Genomic DNA, 21,599 nt, shown 5'->3' with positions numbered 1-21,599 from the left:
TATTTCTCCATGTCAACTTTATCAGGGAACGGCCTGATTTCCCTAAATGCCTGCCTGGAGGCGGTAATGGGATGGATGAAGGACAACAAACTGAAGTTGAATCCAAGCAATACTCATTGTGGGAGGTTGGAACTTAGGAAGTGGCTTAGATCTGCCTGTTCTGGATGGGGTTACACTCCCCCAGGAACAGCAGGTATGTAGTCTGGGAGTACTTCTGGACCCAAACCTCTCCCTGGTCTCTTAGGTTGAAGTAGTGGCCAGGAGGGCTTTCTATCAGCTTCAGCCGATACGCCAGCTAGGTCCATTTCTGGAGACAAACAACCTTAAAATAATGGTGCATATGCTGGTAACATCCAGACTTGACTACTGCAATGTGCTCTGCATTGGGCTGCCTTTGCACGTAGTCCAGAAACTGCTGTTAGTACAGAATGCAGCAGCAAGTTTGGTCTCTGGGGTTACCCGAAGAGATCATATTTCACCCATTTTAAAAGAGCTACACAGGCTACCAATAAGTTTCCGAGTGAAATACAATGTGCTGGTTATTACCGACAAAACCCTGAATGGCTTGGGTCTAAGGTATTTAAGAGAATGCCTTCTTCTTCATGAACCCTGCTGCCTATGAAGATCATTTGGGGAGGTCCAGTTGCGGTTGCCACCGGCTCGGCTGGTGGCAACTCGAAACCGGACCTTTTCTAAGGTTGCCCCAGGACTTTGGAACATGCTTCCTAACGAAATTAGAGCCTCCCCTTCTCTGGATGTTTTTAAGAAGGACCTGAAGATATCCCTGCTTAGTCAGGCTTTTAATTTATAGTTTTAAAATTTTATGATTTAGAGTTTTTCTCCGTATTTTAAACTGTTTAAATTGTATTAGTAGTTGTGTTTTTAGATTGTGAACCACCCAGGGACTTGCATATGGGGCGGTATAAAAATGTGTTTAATACTAATCAACTGTCCACTAGGCTGACCTAAGCACTATATGCCTCCCTTTCCTTCTCCAAGCAACCACCAACATGTCTGGAGGAGTGCCCATTCGCTCTCCTCCCTGAAGGGGGAGTGGCGGGGAAGGGAGCAAGCAAGCAAAGCTTTGCTCTGCTCTTACCCATAAATATAAGGGTAAATATAAATATAAATATAAATATATATATATATATACACAAATAAAAGCCCAGTGCCCCACTTACCACTGGCAGAAATCATGCTCCTCACTGCTGCTGGGTGCCATTTTCCTTTAATGTTCCCTAAGCACAATATGCTAGGGAAAGGGATGGAAACATTGCTTCCTGCCCTCACTCTGATTTGGCTTAAAGACAATACCATGCAGTCAGTGAAACTTGACTACACAGCAGCACAGTCCATTCAGAGCAAGGGCAGGAAGTTCACTCTGGCATCTTATGCATAAGAACCATTAAAGAAAACTGGTGCTCAGCTGTAGCAGGACATGTAGTCATCACCACAGCCAGATCCACATGGATAAACAGTGGACACGTTTATAAACATTTCATCGAAACAGCAGTCCAACCAGCTATTTGACAGAACAAAACTCAAAATGTTTTGAGTGTTCCGGCTATAGGGAACAATGAGGAAACTATGGATCCTATAGGGTTTGGGGGGATGGTTAAAAATGTGTTTAAAATTGCCTGCTTGCCCATTTTTTTTGTTGGTTGGGTGGTAGGTAGCACCCATCATGCCCTACCCCCCAACCCACTTTGGTATCCCTAGGAGCTACCCATGGGGAACAATGGGTGTTTTGAGTTTCCCCATTGTTCCCTATGGCTGGGGAAAGCTGCACTCAGAGGGCACACAATTTTGGCATTACAGTTTGCAACCCTGCCTTGAAAAACACTGCAACTTCATCCACATTTTGACTGAGTACACCTGGCAATGCAGACTGCAGAGTAGACCAGAGCAGTGAGTGAAGCACAAATTAGTCTCAATGCCAGACGTGACGTGGAGCTCATCACAGCAAACACCAAGAAATATATATCTCACACACACAGAGCTGCCACTGTCCATTTTTCGCCATAACACTAGCTCACAAACAAACAAACCCACAACTCAAGAAAGGAAGGCAACCAAGTCGTGCCTTTGTCAATCTGAGATCCAGCAAAACCAGATAGTAATATAGCAGCAATAGCACAGCATATTAATGTAATAAATAAATGTAATAAATAAGTAAATAATTTGACTCAGTGCTGAGAAAAGAAAACCACAAAATAAAACCTTCCTTCCTCCTCTCTTTATGTATCTTCTTCAAGAGAGGCACACTATGAGGGCTTTCTCTGCCTCCTAGTCCCTTTGAATACATTTTGAAATTCCCTCCTTTGGGGATCCCCCCTCCCTCCACCTTCCCCCCAGCCAAAAGGGGGCAGTTGCCCATGACCACACTTGATGTGTATGATAACAAGCCAACCAAGCAATAAGGAGATTGCAAGCCGATCAGAAGCCAGTGCCAGAAAACCAATCAGCAAGGGAAAAACAGGCCTCCAAAATGGTGCTCGAAACATCGAAACGTTTTGATCGAAACGGGGTTGTTTTGTTCCGAGCTTGAAACAGAAATTTAAAGGGTGTGTTTTGAGCTCAAAACGGCCCATTTCAAGTCAAAACATGTCAACATCAAAACGTTTTGCACTTCTCTATTACAAACCCTTAATGCATGAAGTATACTGTAAGCTGAATTCTGAACTGTAAGCCAGTAATTCCTCGGCTGAAATTTGGCCTCTGCTATTAACTCACAAGCAGCTTACGCAACCCATTATGTTTTCTGCCTCAGTCCTTCCGTCTGCAACATGAAGATGCACTGAAATAAGCGAGCAGAACACAAAAGCATGAGGTGAATGCAAAGCCCCTGCTCTCAACAGAGAGGAAACAAAGGCGTGCTGATTTATAAAGACACGCTTCCTCACCTGCAGCATCAGCTCACAATCTTCTCTGCCGACAAATATCATCTCCCGAGGGAGCCGGTGGCGAATGCCCGTGCTGCTCACCAGGAACCATGACGTCACACTCATTTTGGTGTTTGGCCCTTCAGCTTTTCACCATCCTGAATGAGGAGAGAGAGAGCAAGCCATTCCAGATTATTTTGCAGACTAAAAGCATAAACAAGCAACATCTATAAGCTACCTCGAGGTTTAGAGACAGGACACCTCCAAATATCAGTTGCAGGGGAGCAACAGCAGGAGAGGGGGCATGCCTTCATCTCCTGCTTGTGGGCTTCCCAGAAGCATCTGGTGGGCCACGGTGGGAAACAGGATGCTGGACTAGGTGGGCCCTGGGGCCAACCCAACAAGGCTCTTCTGATGTCATTTTCATTTGTGTATTTATTTGACATATTTGTATGCCACCCAAAACCTATGTGTCTGGGCGGTTTACAATAAAATACAAACAAAATAAGAAGGTTTAAGACATGTCAATAACTTAAAATTTATAACAATGTTAAAAATTGTTCAAGCGGTATCTAGATCAGGGATTCTCAAACTTGGGTCCTCAGGTGTTATTGGACTTCAACTCCCATAATCCCCAGCCTCAGTGGCCTTTGGTTGGGAATTATGGGAGTTGAAGTCCAATAACACCTGAGGACCCAAGTTTGAGAATCAGTGATCTAGATAAAAGCCTGGGTGAAACACATGTGTCTTGACTGCCCTTTTAAAAGATGTCAGAGAGGTCATTGCTAGCCGGCCACATTTGTGTAAAAGGAGACCGCCAGGTTTAGCTGCTTGAGCCCAATCAAGACAGGAAGCAGGGCTCTGGGTGAGCTGCACGGGGCAGCCCTGTCATGAGGCAGAGCGAGGCAGTCACCTCAGGGGGCGGATTACTGGAGCACCAGCAGAGTGGCGAGGTTCCCCCTGGCCACTGTTCCCTCTAAGCTGTGCCCATGTGAGCACACTCACAAGTTATTTGATGTCTGCTCAGTTAGTTTTAGATCCCGCTCAGGTCGAACCAGGAAAGCCCCACTCTGAATGCACAGGCTGCCTTGAGACTGCCGCCCCGAACAAAACTCATTCCGCACAGAGATGAAAATAATTAGAGGGACCACTACCCCTGGCACTGTCATCGGAGCAGCTCTTTGGGCCAAAGATGACTCTTGCAAAGTTTCCACGGAGCACCTCTCCTCACAGTCCTTTCGAGGCAGGGGCGGGGCTATAATAGGGCACACGGGCCCCACAAACCCACGTTGCCCTGGCTCCGGGGCTGCTTTGCTCACCTCCCTGAACTGCTGGCCAGTCATTCCTGGGCCTGCCGCATTCTGCTGCTGTTCCTCCCCCCCCATGCACTGCCCATCCCCAGTGCTGCTTCCTGCCCACTGAATGGCTGGCAGGAGCACACCATTGCTGAGGAAGGGGAGGCAGCTGGCCGCCACCAAAAGAAGAAACACTCCACTGCTAGGGTAGGGAGCATGTTGCCACAGGGGGCGGGGGCTGCCCATGAGAACGCCGGCCACCTATGCCCTCCCGATGCCACCACTGTTTGCAAGCAGAACAAGGACAGAAGAGGAGGCTATGGCCACCTTCCCTGCCCTTCTGCACCACTTTCAAAGCTTGCAAGGAGAGGAGAGCTGGTCTTGTGGTAGCAAGCATGACTAGTCCCCATAGCTAAGCAGGGTCTGCCCTGGTTGCATATGAATGGGAGACTTGATGTGTGATCACTGTAAGATGTTCCCCTCAGGGGATGAAGCCGCTCTGGGAAGAGCAAAAGGTTTCAAGTTCCCTCCCTGGCTTCTTCAAGATAGGGCTGAGAGAGATTCCTGCCTGCAACCTTGGAGAAGCCGCTGCCAGTCTGTGAAGACAATACTGAGCTAGAAAGACCAATGGTCTGACTCAGTATATGGCAGCTTCCTATATTCCTAAGGGTTGGTTGTGGAGGGAGGCTGGTCCCCACTAGGAGTGTGGGGCAGGCAGCATCCGGTGCTTCTCCTCAGGTGCTGCGATACCCTGGTCCACCCCTGGAGCTACAGCGCACCAGGAACCAGGCCTGCAAAATGCTAGTAATACGCCAAGTCCCGGCCTTCCTGTGTATAAAAGACAGTTTGCCTTTTGGTCACACTGATCTTTCAGTGCGGTGTGACCTTCCATGCAGCACAAAGTATTCAAGAAACCCAGACTGACAGTGGCTTCTCCAAGGTTGAAGGTGGGAGTTTTCCTTAGTCCTATCTTGAAGATGCCAGAGAGGGAACTTGGAAGTTTATTTTTACATTTTATATCCCGCTCTTCCTCCAAGGAGCCCAGAGTGGTGTACTACATACTTCAGTTTCTCCTCACAACAACCCTGTGAAGTAGAGTTGTTGGCAAGCAGGCAAATGCTCTTCCCAGAGCTGCCCCATCCCCTGAGCAGAATATCTTACAGTACTCATGCATGTAGTCTCCCATTCAAATGCAAACCAGGGTGGACCCTGCTTAGCAAAGGGGACAATTCATGCTTGCTAGCACAAGACCAGCTCTCCTAGGCACTACAGTTAAATTCCTAGGCATCGTGGATCCTTGGCGCCTGGGATTTGTCAAGCCCTGCTCTACCAAACTGCATCTTTCTTGCAAGATTTCTACCTTTTAAAAAACAAACAAATCTGCACTGTTTCCCTACACTGAACAGTAGTCGCATGCACGGCTTTTCCTTCCTCTTTCAATGTCAATGGCTTGAGTGTTAGATTAGGACTGGGGAAATCTGGGCTCAAATCCACCCTCAGCCAAGAAAGCTCACCGGGTGACTCTGAACCAGTTGCTATCTCAGCCTGACCCACCTTACTGAATAGGGTAGAGTTTCAGAGATGGAAGGGGACCTTGGAGGTCTTCTACCCCCTGCTCAATGCAGGAAACAGAGTACAGAGTATTAGCACCTGTAACAGATACCTGTCCCACCTCTTCTTTGAAACCTCCAGGAAAGGAGAGCCTACCATGGCATGAGGTAGGCCATTCCACCGTCAAACAGCTCTTGCAGTTAGGAAATTTCTCCCAATATCTAGACTGGATCTGCTTCCTTGTCATTTTAACCCATTGGTTCTAGTCTAGCCCGCAAAAACAATGGAGAAGGCGGCTGCTCCCTCTTCTGTGCGACAGCCCTTGATAAAGTTGTTGTGGATAGAAAATGGGGAGAGGAGAACCATGTATGCAGCACTGAACTTCTTGGAGGAGGTGCAGGATAAGAAATAATATAAACAAGTAGGACTCAGGACAAAAAAATTTTTGTGACAGTCCAATGTTATTGACATAGGAACATAGGAAGCTGCCATATACCGAGTCAGACCATTGGTCCATCTAGCTCAGTATTGCCTTCACAGACTGGCAGCGGCTTCTCCAAGGTTGCAGGCAGGAATCTCTCTCAGCCCTCTCTTGGGGATGCTGCCAGAGAGGAGACTTGGAATCTTCATTTTAAAGCCGGCAGAGGGAGGAGATCTCCTGAAGGGAAATTTCACTTGTAAACCCATTCCTTCTCACCTAAAATAATTCAAAGTAGCTCCTTCCCATACCTCCTCCAACTTGACAGCACTCTTAAAATGCCTGAAAGGCGGTTACATAAAAGAACCCTAGCCCTAACAATGGAACCAATTGTCCATTACCTGGTGGGGGGGGGCTCTCCCTTGCAGGAGGTCTTCAAGCAGAGCCTAGACAGCCATCTTTTGGGGATGCTCTCATTCTGGAGATGCTGTACTCCACAGAGGTTGGACTAGATGGCCTTTAAGACCCCCCTTACAACTCCTTGACTCTAAGAGTCTAACTTAATATCATAGTTTGACAAGACTGAAAAAAGTAGTTACTTGTAGGCCCACCCAGATGTAGCTTTTAAAAAATAAAAACCAGTACAGTACCTATTTTCTATTATCTATAACTAAGAACAAATACATGTAATTGAAACATTCAAATATTCTTTCCTTCCTCCGTTGTCTGCTTTGTACAAACACCTGGATTGTAAACCCCTTAGGGCAGGGGGGCATCCTTTCATTCTTTCTACAGTGCCATGCACACAAATGGCCCTGTACAAATGAAAAGGAGGAAGAGGAGAAGGAGATTATTTTGAAAGGTTTGTATGCCACCTTTTCTTGCCAAAGGCAACCAGTGGCAGCTCACAACACCACAAGAATAAAAACCACAAGCAACCTACATGATACAACCAAAACACGGACAATTCACACTAAACACATGCCCACCAAACCCCCAAAAAATCCAGAAGCAACAAAACCAAAACAAAACTCAACTTCACCAAAAGCATAAGGGAAAAGCTTAGTCTTAACACAGCACCTAAATGACTGGAGCTTTGAGACCAGACAGGGTACTATGGGGAAGGTATTCTTAAGAATCAGTGCGACCACCAAAAAGGTCCTGCCCCAAGAGAATGTCTGCTGCACCGCAGATGGCAAAGGCACCCCCCATCAGGTGATGGGTATTTGAGATGATAGACTTGAGCAATCGGCACATCAGAGTGTATAACCAGCCCCTGGTGGCGCAGTGGTAAAACTGCCGCCCTGTAACCAGAAGGTTGCAAGTTTGATCCTGACCAGGGGCTCAAGGTTGACTCAGCCTTCCATCCTTCCGAAGTTGGTAAAATGAGTACCCAGAATGTTGGGGGCAATATGCTAAATCATTGTAAACCGCTTAGAGAGCTCCAGCTATAGAGCAGTATATAAATGTAAGTGCTATTGCTATTGCTTGCTATAAGAAGGCATTTATTTATTTATTGCTCTTCCTCCAAGGAGCCTAGAGCAGTGTACTACATACTTAAGTTCCTCCTCATAACAACCCTGTGGTTAGGCTGAGAGAGAAGTGACTGGCCCAGAGTCACCCAGCAAGTATCATGGCTGAATGGGGATTTGAACTCGGGTCTCCCTGGTCCTAGTCCAGCACTCTAACCACTACACCACGCTGGCTCTCATGATAATAATGGGACTGCAGCACATCTGCTTTGCATGCAGAAGGTCCCAAGTTCAATCTCTGGCATCTCCAGGCAATGTTCCTTGTAACAGGAATCCCCAGACATTGTTGGCTACAACTCCCATAATCCCCAGCCAAAGGCAACTGCAGCTGGAGGTACTGGGAGTTGTAGTCAACAACCTCTCTTACAGGGACCACTGCCTTCAGGTAGGCCTGGGAGAGATTCCTGTCTGAAACCTTGGAGAGTCACAGCCAGTACTGAGCTAGATGGACCAATGATCTGACACAGTATGAGGCAGCTTCCTATGACCTACCTTACAAGGCTGTTGTGGGGATTGCCAAAATAAACATGCAGTGCTTGGAATGCTCACGGAGGACTAGGTCAATGCTACAGCTTATTCAACCCAGAGCTCTTTTCTCCTTTTGACACTGCATTTCCCCCACCAGCACCAGCACTTTTGGGGGCCTGGCTCTTCTAATGTATGCAACCGAGCAGCAGGGACATGTTGGTATCTGTTGCTAGGAGGGAAGGAATAAACATACCGGGCAGGCTCCTATTGGCCCACCAGGCAAACACAAGTCAGAGCAGCAACTGAAGCTTGCAGGGAACCTTTCTTCCTTGCCTAGAATCCAGGCGGCTGTGTCTTTAATCAGCTCTCTCTAACCCTGAGCAGCAGATTTCGCAGCAACTAATGCTTATTATGGACATCTCCCCAGGAGGAGGGGAAGGTTTAAAGGAAAACACACAACCACAGGCCACCATAATCCTGCTGAAAATTCTTGCAGGCTTGTAGTGGGGGGAAGGGGACAGAAAGAAAGGAGAGGGGTGGGGAGAGTGTGGCGAGAGGTGGGATTTATTAAATGAAGCACATGATCTGAAGCAGCATCACAATAGAGGAGCAGACAGGAGTCAAGACAAAAAAGAAATGTGCTCCAGGATGGTTAAGAGGCGGGTTGCCTGGCGTGGCAGAGATGAGATGCCAGCCGAACTGGCTGGGCGATTCCTCCCAGATCTGCCACTGCTACAAAGCCGCTGCCAGCAGCTATCCACACCCACGGGGGGGGGGGGTTGGAATCCTGAGCTGACACCAGCCCAAAGACAAGGTGCCCCATCAAGCCGCCAGCCAGACGGAGAAAGCTGCGTTCCGCAGAGGCTTTGGCGGGGGAGATGGATGGAGTGCCTTCAATCCTCCAGAGAAAAGATAACCAGGCTAGACTGGAGATCTGGTCTCTTTGTTTGGGAGGAGAGGAAGAGAGAGGCCGGCAGCAGGAATCAAGAGTGTGGGGTGATTTAGTCCCAGGAGAGAGAAATATTATTTGGGGAGGGAGCAGGAGATAGAATAGGAGTGGAGGGCACCAAATTGCGGGGGGGGGGGGTGGAAGAGCGGGAGGGGCGGTAGGTCATTTCCAGTCCCACTGATCCTACAGCAGGGTCTTAATTTAGCAGTGCAATCTAGAGGTATGCTTACTCGGAAGCAAATCCCACTGCGTTCAATGGGGCTTACTCCCTAGTAAGTGTGGTTCGGAGGACTGCAGCCTTGGTTCGGCTTCTTCTCTCTCGAACATCACCGGCACATAAATAAAGGGAACCTGCCGCCACCTTCCTTCCTTCCTTCCTTCGAGCGGCCAATTCCCTTTCCCCAACCGCCGCCCCTCCTCCCCCCGCATCTATGCCCAGACGAGTCGGCGGCCCTAGAGCCTCTGCCTTCCAGCGGGTGGAAGGGGCTGGGGGAGACACTCCCTTTGGGCATCCCCTCCCTTACCTGGCCTGGGCTCAGCGCTCTGCAGCTTCAGCCATCTCCACCGACACCTCCCACTTCCAGGTCCCCTACAACAGCCTCGCTGCACCTCCTCGCTTCATCTTCCAACCTAAACCTGGCAGCAGCCCGGCCGGGGAGGGGGACTAAACCTACTCGCAGACCCGCTTCCCAACCAGTCGATTCTCCCCCATCATCACCCTCTCCTTCTCCTCTCAAACCCGGCCCCAGCCCCGATCCTCCTGCAGGAGCTGCCCAGGAGGGCGCACCCTGCTGCTGTGCTCCTCCTCCTCCGCAGTCCCTGCCCGGCGGCTCCCCAGCCCCGCAGGCGGCAGGCCTTGACCCCAGCGGCGCTGGCTGGCTGGCGCACCGCAACGCAGCCAGGTGCCGCCGCCGCCGCCTTGGCTCGTCCACAGGCCCGCAGGCCGGAGCCAGAAGGCAAGCTCAGCTGTTTCCTGCCAGCCGAGCGCCCCAGCATTCCCTCCAGCTCCCAAGCAGGCTGGTGGCTTCGCCGCCGCCGGCGGCCCAGCCTTTCCCCCGGTACCTGTCCCAGCCTCACCCTGCCCGCAGCGGCGGCTCCGGCTCCTGCTTCTCGCCCTCCAGCGCGCTGGTGCGCCAGGTGCCGGCGCCCGATCCAAGCCCCAGGGCGGCGCAGAGGCGGCGTCTGTTCCTAGCCTCCCCGGCTAGGCTCTGCTATGCCACGGCACATCCCCTCCTCCGTCTCTTTCTCTCCTCGCCAGGAGACTCCTTCTTGCTCTGGCTGCCGAGGGAGGGAAGGCGCAGCGCCGCCGCCTGCGCTGACTTGCACAGCAGGTTTCCAGACGTCAGGAGGCGGCTCTTGCGCGTCCTCCCCCCCCCTCCCCGAGACTCCAAGCCCAGCCCAACCCAGCAGCCCCTCCCTTCGCGGCCAAGTCCAGCAATGGCAGCAAGCCACCAGGTTAGACCAGGTGACGGCGCCGGCGAGGGTTAAACAGCGCGCATCGTGCGCGACTGTGTGCGGTGCAGCTGCGTCGTGCTGGTGGGCGTGAGAAGGAGCGATCGCTCTCTCTCCCGCCGTCCCAAAGCTGCTGTTGAAGAAGAGTTTGGTTGCAATGGCAAAGCGGAAGGGTTGGAAGCAACACCCTGTGAGCGTGATCACCACCAGTGAGGAGGAGCTTTTTTCTCGGTCTTGCGTTTTGTTTTGTTTTGTTTTGTTTAATCAATATACCATACTGCACGGCTTTCTTGCTTGCTTTCCTTATCCAATCCCAGAGCAACTGGCTCTATCCAACCCCAACACAGCATCCCTCCAGTGGTGGTTGCTTGCTGGCGTCCACTTTCTGCTTCAGACCGTGAGCCCTTTTGGGACAGAGACAGAGTACCATCTTCTTTGTTCATTATTTATTTTCTGCATAAACCGCTTTGAGAACTTTGGTTAAAAGCTGTATGCAAATATGTGTAGTACTACCTTTCTTCTCTTTTCTTTCCCGTTTTGTTTTTACCATTGGCAACCAGCCAGAACAGAAGGCTCTCTTCTTGGCCAGTTGCCGGCACTGGAAGAGGCAAATCTGGAGGGTGGGGTGCTTTCCAGCTGATCTAGTTCTGCCATGTATCAGCAGTGGTAGGCGAAGGTGCCTGCAGCAGCATCAAGGAACGCTGGACACCTTTCTCAGGTTGGGACACTGGTCGCATTTTCTCTGGGCAAGGAAGTTTCCCACAACTGGCTTTTAGCCAGGGGCGTAGCAAGGTTGGAGTGGGCCCAGAGACAAGATTTTAAAATGGGGCCCCACAATAGAACATCATCCTAAATTATTTTTGAAAAGATTTTGTAAATTGTGGATGATGCAAAGCATTTAATGGTACTAGAGAAAGACATGCTGCTCTGGTAGCTCCAGGTCTTAACACTCACATCAGTTTCGGAGGATGAATACAACTGAAGGAAGCCTGGGCGGGTGCATGGCTGGGGAGTCAGTCATGTGATTTGCCTCTGCGGGGGCCCCCCAAGGCAGTGGGCCCCCAGACAACTGTCTCCCCTTGCCCTATTATAGTTACGCTCCTGCTTTTAGCCCACATCTCTTGTGGAATGGAGCTCACACATATTGGGCAGATTTGCCCCAAAGTCCCTGCGAGCCATCTGAGAGCACCTCACACACAATTCAGGATATTCACTGAGAGTGCAACCGGATTTATATCGGGGTAGAAAAATCTACTTTTTGCATCGGTTTTTTTGGATAGCATTGAGGTCACAGTAAAGCCTCGCAGAAAACTCACAGTAAAGCTTGCTGTGTGGACAACTCACTGATCAACAAAGATTTCTGCCTGCTACAGTTCCATACCGTGGGGGTACCCTTTTTGTTGTTGTTGTTGCCCTCAGTATTTTGACATCATATTTAGGCTTACACGGAGGTGCTCTTGCCCCTGGAGTTTGGGGCCAAAGTCCAGGGACTCCACAGCCCCTGGGGACCCCCAAATCCTCTTTAGTCTGTCCCAGGTGGTGTGGTCACCTGGCTGAGCATGATGATGCTCAATTGCGGCGGGGGGGCTCCAAAGGCCTTTAGGTCCAGGCTCCAAAATTACCTAGGTGCACTTCGAGGCTTACAGCCAAAGATAGCACAGAATAATGGAATAAACACAGTAGAATATAATAAAATACAAAACCAACAGAAGGCAAAAATGGCAGACCATAAATTAATAAAATAGAAACGCAGCCCAAATGACCAAAAATCACCTGTGAAGGAATGAGGCCTAGACCTCTTCTTTTTGTATTCAGGATTTTATGTTGCAATTGTCTTGCTGTTCACTGTGTTAAGAAAGCTGTGCAGGGGTCAGATATTCACTGCTCCTGCTCAGCGGTTTCATTTTTTTAGGGTGATGAAACGTACTGGTTTGATATTGGAGGAAAGGGGAGGTTTGATTTTATTGGTTGTATTTTTAAAAATGGAGGGAACTTAATTCAAATTGATTGGATGGTTTGGAAAAATGAGAGGGAAGTTTAAGGCTGCTTTCAGCAGAGAGTGATGCTGGAAAAGAAGAGTCTATGGACAGTTCAAGTTAAAGTGCTGGGGTGGGGGCGCGGGGAAGAGTCCAAGAGAGTGCTGTTCAAGCTGGAAGAAGGAGTACGGAACTGAAGAGTCCAGGTGAAGGAATTGCTAGCAGAGTCTGAGAGAGAATCAGATTTGGGGCTGGAAAGAGCTGAGAAATCACTGGCAGAGAGTGGAAGCTCTCTGGAGAACTAAATCGCTTACCAGCAAGAAGAAACAGTCTGGGCTGAAACCACTGAAGGTGTGAAGAAGAGCAGGACCTGAGTCTGAACAAGGGATGGCTGGAAAAACAGGTTGACTGGAAAAACTGACATGATTGCAGAAGACTCTGAGTCAGGGCCCAGTGTTAGGTAATTTGGATGTGGCCAGATCACTTTTCATTATGCTCATTTGGTTGCTGTTTTGGTGCAAAACTTTTCAAAGAAACTCTTGGTTTAAACTGAGCTATTTTCAAAGTAAAATTTCTTGTTTGTATCTGTAGCTTCCATCTGTTTTCTCCAACCCACACCTAAAGCCTCCATCATTCTACTTTTTATTTATTTATTTATTTATTTATTTACATTTCTAACCCACCCTATACCCAAAGGTCTCAGAGCAGGTTACAATAAAACCAATATAAAACATAATTAAAATTAAGCTTCATAAAATCAAAAATACGGTGTCGGAGAGGAGAAGAACCACTACATCTCTAGTCAAAGGCCAGGGTAAAGAGGTGCATCTTCACCATTCCCCTGAACGTACACAATGTCAGAGCTTGGCGCACCTCAGAGGGGAGGGCATTCCACAACCTAGGGGCCACCACAGAGAAAGCCCTCTCACGTGCCCTTACCTCTTTAACTGCTGACCATGGTGGCACCACTAAGAAGGCCTCTCCTACAGATCTTCTGATGGGCAGGTCTCTATGGGAGAAGGCATTCCTTCAGGTATTTGGGGCCCAGGTTGTTCAGGGCTTTATAAGTCAGTGTTAAAACCTTGAATCGGGCTCGGTTGGCAACCAGTGCAGTTCCTATAAGACCGACATGATGTGCATCCAGCTAGAAGTGTCCATCAGAAGTCTTGCTGCTACATTCTGCACTAGTTGCAGCCTCTGAACTATCTTCAAGGGCAGCCCCACACAAAGCACATTACAGTAGTCCAGTTTGGAAAGTTACCAGAGCATGGATCACTGTGGCCAGGCTATCTCTATCCAGAAAGAGTTTGGTTTTTAAAATTGTTTGTTTTTTAATGCCGCATTGGTTTGGAAGGCTGTTGTAACAGATTCAGCCAGAGAAAGCCTAAAAGTCTATCTGGTGGCAGAGGTTAAACTTAAAAGTCATGTTACTGGTTGGGACCGGGACATGACAGGTGGTAGCAGCACAGGGCAATCCATGAGACCATCTACAGTAGTACTTATACACATTTAATACTGCTACTGCAAATATTGATATACCACTTTTCAACAAAAGCAGTTTACATAGAAAAATAAATCAATAATATATGAGATGGTTTAGGACACTAAAGGGGCTCATGGATCTAAAAAGACGCCGAAGATAGACACCAGCAACAGCCACTGGAGGGATGCTGTGATGGGGCTGGATAGGGCCAGTTGCTTGCCCCCTGCTACATATAAGAGAATCGCCAGTTTAAGAAGTACCTTTTTGCTTACTTAGCAAGGATAAATTGTAAGTTTTGTTTACCAGTAGGATTTTTGTATCCTACTCTCTCTTTTTTTGTTATACTTAGCATCATGAATGTTTAATGTGCTGCATTCAGCAGGCTCTAGCTTTGATGGGGGGGGGGTGGAAGGGACTTGGGGAAGATGGACAAAGAAGAATCTGTAACTCTGAAGATGCAGGGGAATGCATGAACCAAGAGAACATTCCAGAATGCATTATCACAGGGGGCTTTGGGATACATGCCAATCTTGCACATGATGATAACAGTGCATGCCTTGACTGTGGTGGTGCCGCAGAGCACCTTACAGATCACTGAACAGCAAGGCAGCACAAAGAGGAATGCGCCTGCGCACTGCACCATTGCACTACAAACAAAAGCAGCCACTGCCATCCATAATGCTTTAGTGTGCATAAGGAACCATGGCCAGCGTTGTGCCAGAATTTGTCGCCCTGCCATGTAGTGCTGGACACATGTCTGTCTTTGCATCCTTGCCAGACGTCACAATCCCTCTCCCCAAGCCAGAGAGATTCTGTATAATCCAAGGGCTGCATAAACCAGCAGGAGATGGATGTGTTGCCAAAAAATTGCTACTTACTATTTTAGGTTTCCCCTGGTCAGAGGACAGCAGAATCCAGCAGGGTCAGAAATATATTTTTTTTAAAAAAATCCAAACTGGGGAGGAGGGGGGGAGTCACCCAAGATGTCTCTGCCATTGGAATTTTATTTTAATCCCATCCTTGCACTAACGTGCAAACATTTGCCCTTCCAAGTAAAACATCCAGTTATTTGCAAAACGATTTGCCATCCAAAATAGCTCAATGCTTGCAAAATACCCATCATTATGACTGCTGGGGAGAGGTTCCCTATGGGAGCCCTTAAGGCATATAATGCATTTGCGTGTGCTCTGCATATAGAAGCATATTGCATCCCCTTTTAAGCCCTGTTTGGGCAATCAAATCACCTGGATACGAAATGCATATAGATCAGGGAAAGAAGCTGCAATGCCAGAAATGCAATGATTTGGCACTGGTACTGGGCTTCTTGTGTTCGTCCCCACTATATTCTTATTTGTATAGTCCCATCAGTGTAGATTGGTACTGATGGCACTATACAAATATAATGCACTTGTATAGCCATTGCCCCAAGGGGTTTCCAAATTGGGCACAGGGAGGATAAGTGAGGAACAAGAGGGAAACTGAGGCAAATGAAGAATATGCCATTGTTTCACTGCTACTGCCAAAGGCTGAGTTTTGAGAAGGAATTGGAAGGGAGGGAGAGGCATCACAAATGGATTCTTAGTGGCCGCTCGAGGAGTAAAAGACAGCAAAAGACCTTTAGGTGGCCAAGAGCCGGGTAGAACACAGCCGTCCACTGGCACAGAAGGGTCTTGGAGCAACAGCCTGGTATGTACAGCAGAGGAAGCAGGGGCGTAACTATAATAGGGCAAGGGGAGACAGTTGTCTGGGGGCCCACTGCCTTGGGGGGCGCCCCAGAGGCAAGTCACATGACTGACTCCCCCAACCATGCACCCGCCCAGGCTGTCTTCAGTTGTATTCATCCTCCAAAACTGATGTGAGTGTTAAGACCTGGAGCTACCTGAGTGGGGGGGTCCATTTTAAAATATTCTCTCTGGGCCCACTGCAACCTTGCTACACCCCTGAGGGGAAGCACATAAAATATCCGTGAACAAATTTAATCCAGCCCAGCAATTGTTACACAAAAATCCTTTTCGATCTTAGGGTGCCTAACCTCCACAATCTTAAGTGTCATTTCTTAACTTGGCAGTTTGACAATGTTGGCAGGTTCCTTGTCCAGGGCACCTCAATAAGGAAACCAGCAATGGCTGACAAGCTTCCCTGAAAGATGGCTTGCCCACCACGACCGATATTTCTCTGCAAAGGGGATTAATGGGTACACTCCACACTTGTACTTAAGAACATAAGAACAGCCCTGCTGGATCATGCCCAAGGCCTATCCAGTCCAATATCCTGTTTCACACAGTGGCCCACCAGATGCCTCTGAGAAGCCCACAGGTGAGGGCATGGCCCACTTGGCTGAGCAAGATACATGGTCAATACCTGACATGTCCAATGTACACCCTAGAATAGGGCTGGGCAACCTTGGCTCTTCAGTTGTTCTGAACTACAGCTCCCATCATCTCCAGCCACAATCTACTGATGGTGGGAGCCGTAGTTCAACAGCAGCTGGAGAGCCAGGGTTGTCTACTCCTGCCCTAGAACAAGGGTTCTTAACCTTGGATCCCCAAATGTTGGACTATAGCTCCCATCATTCCCAGTCAAAGTGGCCATTGTAGCAGAGGATTATGGGAGTTGTAGTACATCTTCATCTGAGGACTCAGGGTTGAGAACTCCTGTTCTAGAACATGCCCCAGAAACCCTTACAGTTGGTTGATTGGAAAGAGAGTGTTAGAACATAAGGCAGGTAGCCAGAATGCGACCCCTAAACCCTTGTAGGATCTCTCCTTCCTTCCTTCCTTCCTTCCTTCCTTCCTTCCTTCCTGTCTCTTTCTCATGTATTCATAATGCTGAAGAAACCAAAGACAAGTTAGCTCAGGCATTTCGCCTGTGCCTGTCACCTAAACTCTGGTTTAACCTCCTATAGGCCACAGCCAAATCAGATTGCTAGATCATTTACTTTTCTGTTAGGGATTAGGCACGACCATGGACTTGTTCACATCTTCTTCCATCCAAAGGTCTGCTTGTTGAACTTTTCCACACTTAGATCTCATTATTGCCATGTTGCTGCCTGGTAGACAGCCTTGATGTTCATGCCTTCCTCTTAATTAAAGGAATATTTTGGTCCCAGTGATCTGCTACAAGGATTAGCTGAGCAGGTTGAAATTCCTATCAAATGAAGTTCTTTAGCACAGCCAACCGACAAAGTCACTTGGACTGATACTCCTTGAAGGAATTTATTTAACAGCCATCAGCGAGGGATTGTGCTAATCGTGGGGGTTTTGCAAATCTATTCAAATGCTTTAAGAAAAGATACCCTGGGTGGGATCTAGAGAAAGTTAGCCATGCTGAAGCCCCCTTGAAACTCATGAGACTTAAGTTACTCATGACTAACTTGTCCCATAGATTTCAGTGGTATTTAAGCATGACTAACTATCCTGAATACAACCCCATGTTTTAAAGAAAGGCCATTACCATAAGAAGCAGCTTGCGCTTGTATTTATTTCTGAGCTGTGGCTGGCGTTTACAGTCAGATCATCCCAGATTTTTCTTAATGTGTAAAACAGTATTTGTAGGTTTTCCCTCGTGAAAGAGAGGGGAAATCCCTCCTGTCCTCCTTAAGATGGTTCTTCATGTAATCCTGCCTAGTGCTAAAGCGGATTTTACATCAGGTGCTGATGTGTGGAGTGGTAACATGATCAGGCATAGGGCCTCTATCTCGTTACTGATGCTGGTAATGCATCAGGAAGGAAAGGGCTGCGGGTGTTTGGGAAATGTAGTTTTCTCAAGGGCTACCTCCACTGGAGTCTTTCTTCTCAGGCTCAGATTTGAATCCAAGATGAGGAAGAATTCAGGGGCCTCATAGTTCTCGCCTCTTATTTAACATGAGCATTATGAGTTTCTGTAGCTCACACCAACATCACTACTTCCAAGCAGGGATTCACACATTTTTAAACTAGCTTTGGTACCCAGTCAAAATTTGTGCTTCATCCCAACACAGATCTTCCCCCAAAGAGGAGGGACAGAGTCTTGATTGTGACCTCATGTTGCACTTCAGGAATGCTACCACCATCTCCTAGGCCTAGCACAATTGCAGGAGAAGCTCCCATCCTTCTCTTAAGACTTTCTGGGCTTCTCTGAGATTCAGCATGCAGTCAGGAGTATCCTCTGTCCTTGACTGATCCTGGATAAGAGTAGGGGCTCTTGCAGAATAACAGTTTGGGCTTGTTGGTCCACAGGTATGATTCTCATGTAGGCTTCAAGAGGCCCCGGGTTCAATTCCCAGACAAGCTTATGCCTCTGGGGAAGGGGGGGTCACAACTTTGGAGGGGGGCTGTAGATCATTGGCAGAGCACATGCTTTGCTTGCTGAAGGTCCCAGTTCAATCCCTGTCACCCCAGGTAGAGCTGGAGGGAGGGGCATCTGAAGCCTTGGGAAGCTGCTGCCAGTCAGAGTAGACAATATTGAGCTCCAAAGACCAATAATCTGACTCAGCACAAGGCAGCGCCTTATATTCAACAACATAATCACTTGCTAATGGCGAGCTGGCAGGCATGTCTTTAGTTCTTATAAGGAAAGCTATAGAGGGTTGCATTGCAATCAGTATCCCATGCGGCTAAAGCGGCAAAGCCTTCTCGAGGTCTGGACCTGGCAAACCGGTTTTAACCTAAAGTATGAATAAGCACCTAGTACTTGAAGCTTTCTAGCTGCTTATTCATACTTTTGAAACTCTCAACAGTGCCTCCTGTTTGATTGCAAAAATATGTCACCTTTTTAAAAAAAATTTGTTCACTCCACAGGCCATCACAAAACAGAATAAAATTATAGAAACAAATCATGAGCAGCAACAAATCATTTGATTGATTAAGAACATAAGAACAGCCCTGCTGGATCAGGCTCAAGGCCCATCTAGTCCAGCATCCTGTTTCACACAGTGGCCCACCAGATGCCTCTGGAAGCCTACAAGCAGGAGTTGAGGGCATGCCCTCTCTCCTGCTGTTACTCCCCTGCAATCCCCTGCAATCCCCTGATTGATTATTGTTCAATTTATATACCACCTTTCATAAAACTCATCCCAAGGCAGTTATTTATTAACTATCATAATAACTGTCTATGACAGGGGTTCTCAGCTTTGGGTCCCCAGATGTTGTTGGACTACAACTCCCATCATCCCCCAGCCATGGACTGGGGAGGATGGGAGTTGTAGTCCAAAGTGGTATATAAATATGTATATAAATAAATATATAAAATAAATAAACATCTGGGTCCCTGAGCCTGAGAACCTCTGATCTACCAGATGGGCAGCTAACCATCTATAATACGCTCTTGCTGCCATGAAGATAAAGGCTTTTCAACATTCTTGGCACTGTAAAAAATATAGTATGGAGCATATCTTTCCCTTTGAAAACAGGCATGCATTTAAGATCTACTGAGGAGGCCTAGTTGAAAGTTCTTTCTCATGTGGAGGCCTTTTCAGCTGACACAAGAATCAGGGTCTTCTCTTTTGCTGCCCTGATATTTTAAAATACCCTCCCATGGGAGAGCATTTGGTTCGCTCCTTGAAGGTTTTTCCCCCCCAGAAACAATGGAATATTTTTCTTTTGCAATCTGCCTTTGGTGGGTAAGTGGCTGTTCCTTTCGATCTGTTGCATCTGATGATTTTAATGTTTAAATGATTTTAATTGTTTTGTTTTTGTTTCGTTGTAAACCACCCTGAGCCATTTTTGGAAGGGCGGTATATAAATCAAATACATAAATAATAATAAATCTGTGTTTGTATTGGTTTGTGTTCATTAGCATTGGTTTTTAGTTGTGATTAAAAAAAACTTTTCTGTGCATAACTTTGAAATCCACCAAGATTACAACACATACATTTTTAAAATATATATATATAGAGAGAATAATAAATAAAACCAATATTGGATAATTTGCTGTTAATATCTGCCATCTGAGGCAATCCACTTCTGGTGGGGTGTGCCATTGAACCTAAAGTTGTGCCATTGAGTCGATTTCGACTCCTGGCACCCACAGAGCCCTGTGGTTGTCTTTGGTAGAATATAGGAGGGGTTTATCATTGCCATCTCCCGCGCAGTATGAGTTGATGCCTTTCAGCATCTTCCTATATTGCTGCTGCCAGATATAGGTGTTTCCCATAGTCTGGGAGACATACCAGCGGGGATTCGAACCAGCAACCACTTGCTCCCTAGGGAAGTTACCTACCTGCTGCTTTTTCTTTTTACAGTTCTTTCTAAAGGCTTTCTTTAGAAAGAACTGTAGAACGATCTTGCCATGAGGTTATATTTTTTGCCATCTTTGAGCAAATCAGATTCAGTTGGAATGAGAGTCTTTTTGCAGAAGCTGAAGCCAGAGTCACCGTCTGTCTTTGCTACCGACAAATTTAATGATGTCCTCCTTCTGTTGCGATGGCCCTAAGGGAAAGAGGTTGTTATAAATATACATCCAAAGGTCATCATTACCCAGGACAAAGCATTCTGTGCAGACCCGGCTGAGGCTTTTGAGTAACATCCATTATTTATTGCCTACCATACCAGTGATCATCTAACATGGGCACCTCCTCTTTTTTCACCTTTTCCCCTTCCCCTGAGAAAGACATGCATTTTTGTCTGTTTTGCATTTCTTGAGAGGAACAAGAGGAATTTGCAACATCCAAAAAAAAAAAAAAGGAAGAGCAAACACAAAAGAGTTGGATTTTAAAAGAAAAGGCAAGGCAAGACAAGGCCACATGGGTAGAAGGGTTGCATATGTATGTATCATCTGGACAGCTGCAGGGCGTTGATGATTTATGTGTTTTGCTTTAATGAGCAATGGGCAGGTACTTCTCAGCCTACTGATCTTCTTAAAACACTCCCTGCCTCTCTCAGTGCAGGTACACCTCTGTTAGAATGCACCTGCAGATTGCCTAGACATGCTTTGAGTAGCCGCGTACAAAGAAGGAAAGGTTGTCTGTACCTCTACGAAGTGCCTTGACGTACTAGGGCATTTCACACATTCAAGAATAGGGTAGGACAGGGGTTCCCAACCTGTGGCACTCCAAATGTTGCTGAACAACAATCAATAGTAACTGGGGATGATGGGAGTTGTAGTTCAGCAACATCTGAAGTACCACAGTTTGGAACACCTAGGTAGGAGAAGCCTCCTACTTTAGGAATGTAAGAAGCTGCCTTCTACTGAGTCAGACCATTGGTCCATTTAGCTCAGGGTTGTCTACACGGACTGGCAGCAGCTTCTCCAGGGTTGCAGGCAAGAGTCTCTCCCAGCCCAATCTGGAGATGACAGGGAGGGAGCTTGGTACCAAGCATGCAGATGCTCCTCCCAGAGCGGCCCCATCCCCTAAGGGGAATATCTTACAGTTCTGAGATGTAATTTCCCATTCAAATGCAAATCATGGCAGACCCTGCTTAGCAAAGGGGACAATTCATGCTTGTTACCACAAGACCAACTGTACCCGAGTTTAGGAACTGTGCATGTTCCTGACATTTGATGGCCTATCCGTTAAAAATGAGGTTGGAAGCGCTGTCCATGATTGTGTGCGAAGCAGCTGTTGGGCAGGAGGGCTTTTCTCCTACCTTGTTAAAGACCTGGGTACAGCTGCTG

At 47.6% G+C, this 21,599-nt stretch overlaps 1 protein-coding gene across 5 annotated transcripts in view; it reads right to left on the bottom strand.

The window, feature by feature from the left end:
• CEP170B (centrosomal protein 170B) overlaps positions 1-10,461 on the bottom strand; it is a 134,010-nt gene extending 123,549 nt beyond the window's left edge. For 4 of the 5 annotated variants that reach the window (XM_053278824.1, XM_053278842.1, XM_053278852.1 and 1 more), the window contains exons 1-2: positions 10,173-10,461; positions 2,904-3,040 (exon numbers count right to left, since the gene is read on the bottom strand). In XM_053278824.1, coding sequence (XP_053134799.1) covers positions 2,904-3,008 — 105 coding nt within the window. In that variant the 5' untranslated portion in view covers positions 3,009-3,040; positions 10,173-10,461. Of the gene's footprint in view, positions 1-2,903; positions 3,041-9,619; positions 9,878-10,172 lie in introns of those variants that run through there. The other variant, XM_053278834.1, reaches the window with a different exon arrangement.
• Positions 10,462-21,599: the final 11,138 nt, after the last annotated feature.

The sequence above is a fragment of the Hemicordylus capensis genome, chromosome 1 (assembly GCF_027244095.1).
Source record: "Hemicordylus capensis ecotype Gifberg chromosome 1, rHemCap1.1.pri, whole genome shotgun sequence".
NCBI lineage: Eukaryota > Metazoa > Chordata > Lepidosauria > Squamata > Cordylidae > Hemicordylus > Hemicordylus capensis.
The sequence above is the reverse complement of the archived record's forward strand: the minus strand, read 5'-3'. Positions and strand labels throughout refer to the sequence as shown.